This window comes from Protobothrops mucrosquamatus, unplaced genomic scaffold (assembly GCF_001527695.2).
Source record: "Protobothrops mucrosquamatus isolate PMUCROS unplaced genomic scaffold, P.Mucros_1.0 scaffold1527, whole genome shotgun sequence".
Lineage (NCBI taxonomy): Eukaryota > Metazoa > Chordata > Lepidosauria > Squamata > Viperidae > Protobothrops > Protobothrops mucrosquamatus.
Genome location: NW_015387699.1, coordinates 62,054 through 75,064, shown reverse-complemented (window position 1 = coordinate 75,064; position 13,011 = coordinate 62,054). Strand labels below are relative to the sequence as shown.

The following is a 13,011-nucleotide window of genomic DNA, read 5'->3' as shown; positions in this document are numbered from 1 at the left end:
GGAGACCTCAGACTCTTTCATGGTATTTGGACTGGTCAATTTTGGCAAACCGTAGAGTCCGAACTACCAGCAGTTTGAATTGGGCCGTATTAGTTACGTGTACAGCAATCTCAAAATCAGTGATACCCTGAAATGGCTTTTTGAGCTTATTTGGATCATTGGTAACATGTTGGTTACTCCCACAAACCGGTTGCCAGTTGCAAAACACCAATACAACACAAGGCAAACAAAGCCTTGCATTTAAGTTATCCTTTAAAAAAAAAAATGCACCCGCAATGTTGCTGCTCTGCAGCGAATTTTTTTCCCCAGCCTTTTTTTGGGGGGACTTTGTTTCAATTAAAAGCGTATTTACAAATTAAGTTGCTAAAAGCAAAACCCTTGTAGACACCAAGGAACTTTTCTGCGGGCGCAAGATTGCTTCCCCAGCATGGCCTAGCTGAGCGCCTTAAAAAGGGAAGAAAGAAGCGACTGTTGGGGCTGGGGAATTTGCCGGCTGCGGTTTTTGATTTTTCCTTGTTCCTTGCCTACATAAGTATGGCAGAAATATGGCCGTTCTGGAAAAGGGGCATAAGATGCCACCCCAGCCCTGGCTGTTGCTGCTGGAACCAGCCACCCCCTCCTTCCCCAGCCGGGCGCCCACCCTGCCTCCCAACTGAGGCGCTGCCTCGACTCCCCAAAGGAATTTCTCCCTCTGCCGGAACGAAGAACACACGGCGCCCCGCTTCTTTCTCCCCGCCCTACCAGCCGACGGCTTAGAAAGGAGGAGCCGCGGCGTCGGCGCAAGGAGGAGCAAGCTGCGGTCTGGTCGGCAGGCCTTTCGCTTTGCTGAGGCTGGACGAACAGTCGGCTAGCCGAGGAGCAAGCGAGAAAAGGTCTCTGGAGGAGCAGCAGCCATGCCGGTAGGTGCTTGCACACCACACATCTGAGACTCGGGTTGGGGCGGCGAGGGAGAAAAAGGAGGCCGAGCCCAGAAGGAGGCGCTGCAAAGGAAGTTTCCTGGCGGTCCTTCTCGCTGTGTAGCGGCATCAGCTCTTCAGTGCCCCTCTGCGATTTCCTATTTTTGGGGACGAAGCCCTTCGCCTTTCGTGGGGAGAGTCCTGTTTATCTTGCTCCCCGGTTTGGTTCCCCCAACGCCCCCACCTGTAAGATCTCCTAAATCGCGTTGGGATTCCAGAAGGAAGGATGACCCGTCGGCGCGGTGGTTGCCCCTGGGCGGAAGGACGGGCGAGGGGGGTTGTCACGGAGCTTTGCTGATAACTGATAACAAGAGGCTTCTTCTTAGCCTTTCCCAGATTGACGTCCTCCAGAATTCCCTGCCAAGTCCTAATACTTCTAGAGGCATCCGTTTGGTAAAGGCTGCTGGCAGCCTTTCTTCAAAATGAGGTGTGTTGTGAGAAATTAGTCCTTTTGGCCAACGGGTTTTGCAGATGTTTTTTAGACCTCGCAGTGGTATGCTACCCTACCCCCACCCCAAAAAATAACCTGGAAAATTGTGCTTGGCCAAGCGTCTTTCGCACACAAAATCCTGCACTTCGTTTTTCTGACTGTCATGCATATGCATTCCACAGAACAAATGAATCCTTGAATATGTGTGCAGGGGTGTGTGTCCTATTTAATACATTTTTCTCCAGCTTGGTACTCTTCTTGATGAGTTTCATCCTATCTTGAGTGTTTTAGCCCAACAAACCTGTCAGATCCAAATGATCTGTCACCAGGATTGGGAGAGGAGACCTGACGTCATCCAAAAACATTTGACAATTGTTCTCATAACTCTGTTATTAACTATAAAGAATTCATTGTAATTTAGGTAAATACAGTATAAACTCTTCCTGGCCATGTTCATGTAGGACTAACAGTATATCTTCGCTCCAATTCCATATGAAAGAGCATGTTTTATAAAGTTGCCTAATTTGCCTACCTTCTCAAGCTTCACTAAGGGTATCTGCCAATAAACTGCTTGATTTGAAGTATCAGTGTCAGCTCCAGTCAAGTAAAATCTTCTCTATCCATTGGTTTTTTGCAGATAATTGTGGCCTCCCAGATAGAACTGCTCTGGATGCTTAAAATATGTATATATACACACTTTATGCTTATGTATTTATTATTGAAGTTATTAGGCACATGAGGAATACTCCCCTTAAAACAGCCATTTCATGATGACAACTGCTGCTTATAAAATAAGCAGCAATTTCTAACTAACCATGTACAATACAAAAATTATAATAACAATTTCTAGCTAGTAGTCACTCTGGCTAGGAGTTCTTGTAATTAAGAGTCTTAGGATAATGCAGGAACATTGGTTTGGAGAGTACTGTATTTGAGTAACAACATCCCAGTTTGGTAAAGCTGACAATACTTTTTTTTAAAAAAGAAAATGAGCATTTGTAGCAGCGCATAAACTGGACATAGACCTCAGTTGGTAGTGTTAATTGAGTACTGATGGATTGCAATTAACTAACTGCATATTTATTACTAGGATACTAGTCCTTAGTTAAACTGGGTTTCTGGGTATGCATGATATGAAACTGATTACATGGACTGGCTTTGCACAATTCACAGGGTTACAACATGGCTAATTACATTTTTGTCTATTTCACTCTGAAACCCAGCCTTGTATATTCTTACAGGAGAGGTGGGAAATTTTGAAAAGTAGAAACCACACAAACATTTTGGAGAGGAGGGGCAAGAATCACTCTGGATAAAGTGAAGACAGTTCAAGATTTATTGGGGGTTTTTGCCCCTTGGTTTTGGGGATAGGAAATTTTAAGTTGCAATTTTTGGCTTGTTTGCTTGTTTTAACTGAGACTGGCTTTGGACTTAAGCTTGTTTGTGTTACCTGCGTTAAAATAGCAGGAAGCCCCACCAATTTTCAATAGTTAATCCAAAGCTTGCCAAAACAAATGTGGGATCAAGGGTGTCTCATCTGCTTTGAGGCATTCATAGTAAAAGGAGCCCTTCATTTCAACATGTTGACAAGTAGTAACAGCTGAAAAATCTCCATCTTCTGGTCATTCACAATGCAATTATGGCCTTTAACCCTAACCTTTCCCTGTTTTTACAATAAATTTAGTTGTATTTTTCCTCCATGAGGGCAGAACCCTATATAATCAAGTGCTGGGATCTTAAAAAACATTATAGTTCCTCTTCAGAACTTGTTCTTCAACACAGCAGTTGCAATTTTGTGTTTAGTTGTTTTTAAACTGTTTGCATATTGCAAAATTAAACCACTTGCCACTTATATGGAAATATCCTGGACATTACTAATGCAACAGATTAACAGAGCCTGTTTTATTTATTTTTTTATCCTTCCTCTGTTCTTCCCATTGCCATAATCACCACACTAAGAGGTTTATTGTTGCAAGAGCAGCAACAATGAAAAAAGTATTGATGGGGGTAGGGAAGTTCATCCAAGAATTGCAGGTCAAGTTTTTCTGCCACTTCTGGCTAATCCATGGTGATCCAAGTATCTTGTTGCTTTTTGTGGACTGGGGAATGAGGTTTGAGATTGTACTGAGGCAACAGAAAAATGTAAAAGAGTGACATCACTGAAGCCTGTGTTCTCTTCACTGCACTGTTACTCAACTATGGCAACTTCTCAGCTTTGTAGGGGGCATAGAAGAGCACACAGGACTGCCATATGCTTTCTTTCATTCTTTTTTCCATCAGAACTTAAAACTACGGTAACCAGTATGGCTTTCTTTGTTCTGGATAGAAAGTAGGCAAAAGAAGTCATCACCCTTCCTGTACTGACCCTGATGCATCATAGGACTTATTTAAATAATGGGAGATGTGGGCCTGAATAGCTTTCACTGTCATATGTAGCACTCACTGTCCATTGTACCTCAAATTCTGGAATAGAAAACTTGACAGAGTCTTGTGGCATCTAAAAAGATCAATCAAATACATCTGATTAATTGAGCTGATATCCATGAACACTTACCATTTTATGGAACTACCATAAATACGAGAGTTTTTAGTGTTCCCATATAGTACTTTCCTTGATCAAGCTGACAGAGTTGGAAGAGGCCATTTAAGCCACTGGGTGCAGTTAAAACACCTCTACCAGTTGATCGCCTATCTTCTGATTTGGTCAAACTGCTTTGATCATTAGCAATTTGCCTTCTTTAAAACCATTATTCTGGGTCTTGCATTGTGATAGGAAAAAGGACAAGTCACAGCCTTCTGTACACTAGCCATTCAGAAATATGAAGAGTGCTTAATCTTTCCTTAAATTTCCTCATTATTTTTTTTTTAGTCTCTTGTGTAGGATTTAGTTTCCGCCTCCTAGATCCTCTTTGTTCTCTTTTAAGAACCAATACAAGAAAGAGCTGACAAGTACAAAAGAGAATGGACAGTTGATGTCTTGTGATTTAGAAATTACCCTCCTGTTGATTCAGCTTAAAACTGCACTTGCCTCTTGCAGCTACGTGTTGAGTTCTTACTCACCTTGCATTCCATAAAGAACATTGCTGAATATTTGTTAACATAACTAAAGAAATTAAAGTGCAAGGCTTGGCAGCGGGTACAAATGCATTAAATAAAGGCAAACTAAGGGTTTATTCTCATAAAAAATGGAAAGTAAAACAATGTCATTATTTTTCAGAGCTTCTTTTGGTGCATCTGTGATCATTTCAGTCAGTCACTTATGCCTAATACCATGTCTGTTGTCCATATTGGCTAGGGCAGTAGTTCTTAAACTGACCCATCATCCCTTTTCCTGGTCTTGAAATAGTATCAGTATCAGTACCCCCCACAAAAACCCAGCATCTATTTTAAAGTGGACTTACACAACCTGGAAGCTCAGCTCACAAATGAGCAATTACAAATTGCTCTATTATTCCCATATTACTGTCCTAGTTTAATTACTGTCCTAGTTTAAGAACTTCTAGGCTAAGGTAACTAGAGTTATACTCCAGTACATTTATAGAGTGCATGATTGGGAGGATATGGACATATATTCCTGTGAATTATATCAGGATTGTACTCAAGTTGGTATTAGTATATGGGATTTCTTAATGTGTTTTTATGTTACTAATTTTAATATGTTTTTAAACATAGGGAAGAGGATCCCAGGGGTTTTTTTTGGTCCTTAGATTTTCAGGTATTACATCAGTAAATCCCTGGTGATTAGTGTATCTCTTAGGGGAAACAAGCTAGACTTTCAGTCATCCTTCCTACTTCTAGTGAAGGTAGAAATGCTTAGACTCAGAGATTTGGCCCTGCTTATGGCATTAAGGCTTGCATCCACTTCTGTTCACACATTCCTTAAGTTGGATTCCACACTTTTCTCGGTGAAATGTACCTGAAGTGTTACTTTAAAAACCGGTTAGTCCTTTTCAGTATGACTCTTACTTCTCTCCTTGACTACCTCCCTCTGCAACAAATTCTAGCAAGAGTGCACAAAAAGCCACAGAGACAATTGGATAATTCTCCGAGGGCTGGCTGAGTTGTTTACAAAGAATCCAAGTTGTGGTTCACAAATTATGTTTGCATGTTTATGTTCTATAGAGTGAAGATTTGTGAATATTAGTTAACATAATATTTAGTTGTGCTCTGCATTGAACATGTAATTTAGACAGTGATGAGTTTCAGTAATCTTATTGTTTTAATTCTCGTGATTTCAGAAACATGAGTTCTTTGTGGATATGACCTGTGAAGGATGCCTCAATACTGTAACCCGTGTTCTCAACAAACTGGGAGGTGAGAGAAATTTGGCAGACTCTAATATTTCCAACTGTTTCCAACTGTTCTTGCTTGGAACACTTAAGCGTTTTGCTCATAACCTATCTAGAAAAACTGACATCAGGAACTCCAAGATCAGTATCAACTTTATAAGATGATATCCCACTGAAATATTTTTGATAATTCCACCACACTAGACCAATATTCTCCCCCACAGTATGCAACAGTAAATTCATGTTTATGTATTGAATTTATTATTAAAGGCTGCCTTTCTTTTAATATGGATAGTTGCCTGAACTAAATAATATCTGTTGAGAAATACATGTTGAATTTGCATTTTATGATTTTTAATGAGAAAATGGAAAATCCCCTTCTGAGAATCATTTCCTCTGCTGGATTATTATAGATTGTCCTGTAAACTTTATTCTCTTTGCATCATTCAGGACTTGATCCTATGTTCATTTAACAAATAAGTTTTCTACGTAACTTTTGGTCTGAGAAGACCTCTACTACTCTCTTTCACTTCTTAATAGGGCTCTATCCTCCTCCTATCCTAAATTAGAATCGGTATAATGTGGCTTTTTTAAAGATATCCTATACAGAATGTATACTTCCATGTTCAGAACTAAATGAAGGCCTTCTGAATGTGATTTGGTGAAATGCACCAAGAAGCTTCATATTATCTGTTTTGTATGTAAACATATATTTATGCTATGATTAAGGTGAATTGAATGGGTGTATAGGTAGTCCTTGAATTACAACCATTCATTAAGTGATGTTTAAAGTTACAGCAGCATTGAAAAAGGGGACTTATGACCTGTCCTCACTCTTAACGACCACTGCAGCATCCCCATAGTCGTGTGATCAAAAATTAGGTGCTTAACAACCAGCATGTATTTATGATGGTCACAGCATCCTGGGATCATGTGATTGCCATTAGCAACCTTCCCAACTGGCTTCCGACAAATTCACTTAATGACCACATGATTCACTTAATAACTGCAGTGATTCACTTAACAACTGTGGCAGAGTAGGTCATAAAATCTTGCCTAACAACTGCCTCGCTTAACAACAGTAATTGTGGTTGAGAACTACTTGTATAGCTACTAGTCATTATGCACGTTTATCATTTTTGACATACCATATGTCCTGATTTTATATCCAGCAGGCCTTGGAGAATGGCCTGTTGTCTTTATCTTTTCTAGATAATATAAAAAGTGTCTATCAAACTTTGGAAAAAGTGTATGTCTTCTGTTGCATTTTTATCGTCCCTAGAAAATATGCATATTTTTTCCAGAAACACTGGAGAATGTGCACACATCAGCACAAGCCCAGCAATAATGTTGTACTTTGACCATGCAGTAAGCAAGATCTCCAAGTAACTTTGGTAATTTGACAAATCAGCTAGTTGTGATTAGGTCAGTATATTCTGTTTGCAAGCAATGTTGGGCAATGTTATATCAATCAATACCTGCTCAGTAAAATCCAACATTACTGTGCACATTATGCCCATGTATCTACATAGATAAATAAAACTGCTCTATACTGTAATACTGCATAGAAATTAGTATCATTTTGATCAGTCACAGATTTATATTCTTAGAGGTCAGTTTTATTTCAAGAAAGCTGTGCCACTCCCTAAACCCTTAATACAGGGTTGGGAACCAGACCGTGGAAATGGTGGGCGAGGGCACCCGGATGAAACTGCATTTCTCAAAGCAGCACAAAACCATACCATCTTCCTTCCCTACTTCCCCCCCCCCCGCTGCCACTGCCACCTCTACTGGTCCACCAAGTCGAAAAGATTGGGGACCGCTGCCTTAATACACACAGAATAACAGAGTTGGAAGAGTCCTTGAAGGTCTTCTAGCCCAACCCCAACTCAAGCAGGAGACCCTATAGCAGTGATGGCGAACCTTTTAGAGACTGAGTGCCCAAACTGCAACCCAAAACCCATTTATGCATCATCAAGTGCCAGGTGGGCGTGGCCCATTGGGTGGGCATGGCTGTGGTGGTAACGGCAGACTGGGTGGGACTAAAAAGTTCAATCAATCAATTCCAACTTTGCAAGATCTTTTTTTTTCCCACGAGAAGTTGAAACTGATTGATTGATTGAACCTTTTTTTTTTTTGCACATGGCGGCGGAGGCCTAAAGCGAAAAGATTTTATAAAACCCAGCTGAAGGCCTAGAACTGGGGCGACGGCACACGTGCCCACAGAGAGGGCTCTGAGTGCCACCTCTGGCACCCGTGCCATAGGTTCGCCACCACTGCCCTATAGCCTATACCAAATGGCTATAGCCTATACCTAGACAAATGGCTATCCAATCCATTCTTATAAGCCTGCAGTAATGGAGCACCCACAACTTATGAAGGCAAGCTCTTCCACTGTTAGGCTGTTCTCACTGTTAGGCAAAAAATACCATGCCTGTTATTTCTTTCCTCTCTCAGGTGTTCAGTTTGAAATTGACCTACCTAACAAGAAAGTGAGCATTGATTCCGCTCACAGTGTTGATACATTGTTGGACACCCTGAAGAAAACTGGGAAAAATACCTCCTATCTCGGAGAGAAATAAACATTTAGAGAAATGTTGCTGATTGGGCTCTTTTGCTTTAAGAAAGGTTAGTTGTCAGCATTATTTAAAAACTGCTGTCTCAGCAGAACTGAATATGATGTGAAATGTGCTGGAATAGCAGCCTCAAATGTTAATAAAATCTGATGTTAGTTTTGTGAAGACTAACTACTCTCTCCTGCTTCAGATTAGCAGAAATAAAAGGAGTTAGGTGTGAAAAAATTAATGTCATATTTTTATACATGTGGCTCTGCCCAAGAGTAGAGACTTTGCATCACCACGCCATCCCTAGTACAACAGACAAAAAGTCGTATTAGTTATAGCTGGATTTGTGTTGGAGCTATGAAGCTGTGAAGACAAAGAAAGTATCCAGACCAAGCCTTATCCTGCATATTGCTGAGCAAGCAGCTAGGGCTGCACATATCTGACATTTTAGGAGGAGTTAAATCTGTCCAACAACCAGTTTGGTGAGATGGAGGAGCAAAGCACCAACTTAATCTGGTGTCCTCTTTCCCTCAAAATCCTACAGCATGCTCCGTTTTCTTTCCGAATTCTGCCTTTGTGCAGAAATAACTACAGAAGTGTGCATGCAGCAGCCCTATGTTTATTTAATTTTAATTTATTTGTTAAAATACTTTTAGCCCTCCTAAAAAGAAAAATAGCCTTTCAGAGAACTGGAGACTGTGGAGGTAGCATTGTTATAAGATTCAGCTAACCCCAGCTCATTTTTTCAGTCTTATCTTCTCTTTGGTAAAACTGATTTTACACACTTCTGTAGCAGTTCAACTCTTCTGGCCACATCAAGTCTCTTCCCACATCCAGCCAAAGCATAAAGCTAAAATTTTGATAAAATCAGTAATAAATGGGCTTTGTCAACATATGAACCTGTCTCACATGGACTGAACAGTATTCTTTTGAATAGATGAAGCACATCCTTCCTCCTTTGTACGTTCATCTTAAATGGGTTGAGCTTCAGGTTACAGTTACAGATTGAACACTTTTCCTTATGCGAATTGGAGAGAAAATGAGTGGGTTGTATACAAACCAAGATGATGTCACACAGTCAGAGAGGGTCAAAAGCATAGAACAAAGGGTCTTAACCGTCTTATGGGAAGCAAGAACAAAAGACGCTATACATACTTCTTGGAAAATCATGTTCTAGAGCAGGGGTCTCCAAACTTGGCGTCTTTAAGACTTGTGGATTTCAACTCCCAGAATTCCTCAGCCAGCATGGCTGCCTGAGGAATTCTGGGAATTGAAGCCCACAAGTCTTAAAGCCGCCAAGTTTGAAGACCCCTGTTCTAGAGCATGGGAACCACTACAGAAATGGCTCAAATCCCATGGACCCCCTCATGGAAGGAGAACTCTTACTGGAGAAAGAGAACCCTTCTTGAGATGATTGGGCTGAATGGACAAAGTAAGTTTTTACAAAGTAGTGCCTGGTTCCCAAACACTACAGAACAGTGTATTGGGCTCTGTAGGTAATCAATAGCACGATGGGCCTGGAAGCATAAGTAGCCAGTGCAGCCACTTCAAAATCAATGTATTACCCTGTAATAGTGATGTTGTCTTGCCAGCTACTGGCTACTACATTCTGCACCAGGTTATTTCCAAAGGCTGCCCTACACAAAGCATGTTCTAGTAATCCAAACAAATAGGCTTTATATTTCTATCTGAGTGGATTTTTTTTTTTTTACAGAGAGATCAGTAGGATCCACTACTATGAAGTATGCCATTTTTTATTTTTGGAGGAATGTGGATAGGGTATGGTAGCGGCAGAAGTAATCTATGGTGCTAGCTTACCATCTACACTGAGTTTTGATAGCTACCATATTGGAATAGCTGAAAGCAGGGGTGTCAAACTGCTGGCCCGCAGGCCGGATGCGTCACTGGAAAACCGCACCCATCCCATTGCCGGCAATGGGGAAAAAGCTCCGATATGTTGCGCGACGTCACATGACGTCGCGAGTTTGACATGTCTGGCTTAAAGTAAAGGATGAAGTTTTAAAAGTAAAATCAGAAATAGGAACATCCAAAACACAGTAAAACAGAGACAATAGTTTCTAGTTCCACCAATAGCACAATTCAAGAGGATTATATCAACACCAATTACTGCTATGAGAAATCACTGTGTTTATTTTATATCCATTTACAGGTAGTTACAGTGATTCACTTAACAGCTGTGGCAAGAAAAGTCATAAAATAGGGCAAAATGCATTTAACGACTGTCTTGCTTAGCAACAGAAACTTTGGTTGTAGGTCGATGACTGTGTATACTGTGAATGTATCTGTACAGTATTTTTTAATTCTGATAATGTATCACAATTTGCTTAAAGCGGTTGTGCTATGTAGCTTCCACCAGCAGGTGGAGATCATGTCTAACTCTTACTTCCCCTGATTTTCCAGCAATGCTTTTAATATGGCTTCAGTACGAAGGGAGTTACTTCTACTTCTGTTGATCCTGTTCCTTTGACTGCAGTTGCCTGGCCAGATGTTGGAAAAGAGAGAAGGGAAGAAAACAATTTTCCACGGGGAAAAGGGACTAAGAGAAAATGTGACCCCAGATGGCCCACGTTTCCTCTTACAAATGTAACGCTTATGCATTCTTCTGTTATGATCTTGTAATAAAGCAAGGAGCTGTTCCTATTTTCATGTAAAAGTCTCGACTCTGTGCATTTTTTCAGAAGCAGCCAGTAGCTTTTAAAAGAATCAAGCTGGTTAATTCATATCCACCTATATTCTAAAGCAGACCTTTGCAAACTTGTGCCCATAAATGGCTATGATGCTAGAGATGATGAAAGAGTGGTCAAATAGTCTTGAGAATCTCAGATTGCAGAAGGATATACAGGAATGTGCCAGGACCAAATTGAGCTCATGTAGTTTTTACATTCACTCTTACTATACTTCCCTTTCTATAACCAATAGTGCTTCCTTCCCTCCTTCCCTTCCCTCCTTTTCTGCAAATTATATATCCACCCATCTCAACAAACCTCTAGGTGGCTTACAAACAATATAGTAATATAAAACTTATACAATTATCGGCAGAAAAAATAAATCCAGTGATTTTATTATATATTAATCCCCAACTAAAACTAGAACTTGTACTAATCGATGAGCGTGGTAGATTTCCTGGGGCAGAAGTTAATTTGCACAGGACTAAGACTGTGGTACTGGGAATTTATGCCTCAGCTGATAATAAAGTACTGTTTTATAAACAAATTATAGATTTGAGATATTATAGAGATATTAATTATTTTCTTTTAAAAATTGATATTTGATAGCAGGTTAAAATGGAGTGTTTTTCCCCACAGCTGGATAGAACTTCTGAGGAGAGAAATCTCTAAACTACCCCTTGCTAACAAAGTTGGAGTCCTGACAGTACCATGCTTTCGGTTTTGTTCTTCAGACAAAACCATTAAAACCATTTCGTATTTTAGGTCTCATTATATTGAAATCATTAGGACTTAAGTATTTAATGATGAATTGATTTCATTTTTAATAAAACCTGAGTGTGGAATTGGAATTTGTGAAGGGCATTTCTCTTAATTTTTTAAAAATAAACATAGGCCAACTTAGTTCAATAACCAGACATCTGTTTTCTGGGCACAAAATTATTTAACATTAATCTAGATATAAAGAGAAATGTGGCCAGGATTATAGCTGATGCCTCTTAATCCTTTGCAATTGTTAAAAGGGAGAGACGAATTTACTATTTTAAGTGTAGGATGCCTTTATTAGTTTTACAAATAACTCAAGGGGGTGACCATATTCAACACACCCACCTTCTCTTGTTTTCCTCACAACAACAACCCTGTGAGGTGGGTTGAGCTGAGAGTGACTGACCCAAAGTCACACAACTGGCTTTCATAAGTTAAGGAAAATTTCTAAGCATTCATATTTTTAACATTACACTCAAGAAGGATATCGAACTATGTTTTGATGCCTTTACTCTCCTTATAGAGCTAACTGAGCATCTGAGTGAAGAAATAGCATGACTAGAGTTTTACCATTTGGCGAAGGTTTTCTATGCTGTTCTTTCTGTTGGCAGAGAATGAGCCAAAAACAACTGGCACTTCAATAAATCACAGAGTTTTTATGTGCATTCTCATGCTCAGTCCTGCCATCTTTTGTAAATAAGTCTCAGTAGATAATAAGCTTAAAAACTGAAATTAATACTGCACTCTGCAAACAAGCTGAAAATCTAGCTAATAGCTAAGAGATCTCTGGAGGCATCAGAAGATATGTTGTTGCTTGGAAATATATATATGCAGTATTTCTACCATAGCAATATACATTGCCAAACAGGAAATTTGAAATGAATATAAATAATGTTACAATCAGAAAGATGCATCTCTTTTTTACTGTATTCACAATTCCATCCTCTCCCCACTCTATCTTATTCTAACCAAACAAGAGCATTTTGAGTTCAATTATTCTGCTTTCCCCAGCTTTGTGCCCTCTAAATAAATGTATTGGGACTTCAGTTTCCAAACCCCCCATCCAGCATTACAAAATCTTGGAGCTGATCCATTGGATAAACTAGTTAAAATGCTTAGTTTAGAAGATCACTCTTCAGGATAAATATACATAAAAAAAGACTTAGAAGTGAAGTGTCAAGATTCAAGTAGTTCCTGTATGTTTATAGTAAACATTTATTTATAAATCTTTGCCAATAATGAAAAGTAGCTCACATAAACAAGTAAGTAACAAGTATAATAATGAAAAGCAGCTAAAATAAACATGTTGAGAATTACAGT

At 39.7% G+C, this 13,011-nt stretch overlaps 1 protein-coding gene across 1 annotated transcript; it reads left to right on the top strand.

The window, feature by feature from the left end:
* The first annotated feature begins 756 nt into the window (after positions 1-756).
* Positions 757-10,913, top strand: ATOX1 (antioxidant 1 copper chaperone). The gene is made up of 4 exons (XM_015822342.1): positions 757-899; positions 5,625-5,700; positions 8,133-8,303; positions 10,661-10,913. Exons 1-3 carry the CDS (start codon positions 894-896, stop codon positions 8,255-8,257), a joined length of 207 nt encoding a protein of 68 aa, XP_015677828.1. The 5' UTR covers positions 757-893; the 3' UTR covers positions 8,258-8,303; positions 10,661-10,913.
* Positions 10,914-13,011: the final 2,098 nt, after the last annotated feature.

Excerpts from the sequence above, each read along its gene's own strand:
- ATOX1 (XM_015822342.1), top strand. Across the intron at positions 5,701-8,132 it reads TGTTCTCAACAAACTGGGAG|GTGTTCAGTTTGAAATTGAC; the intron begins GTGAGAGAAATT and ends TTCCTCTCTCAG.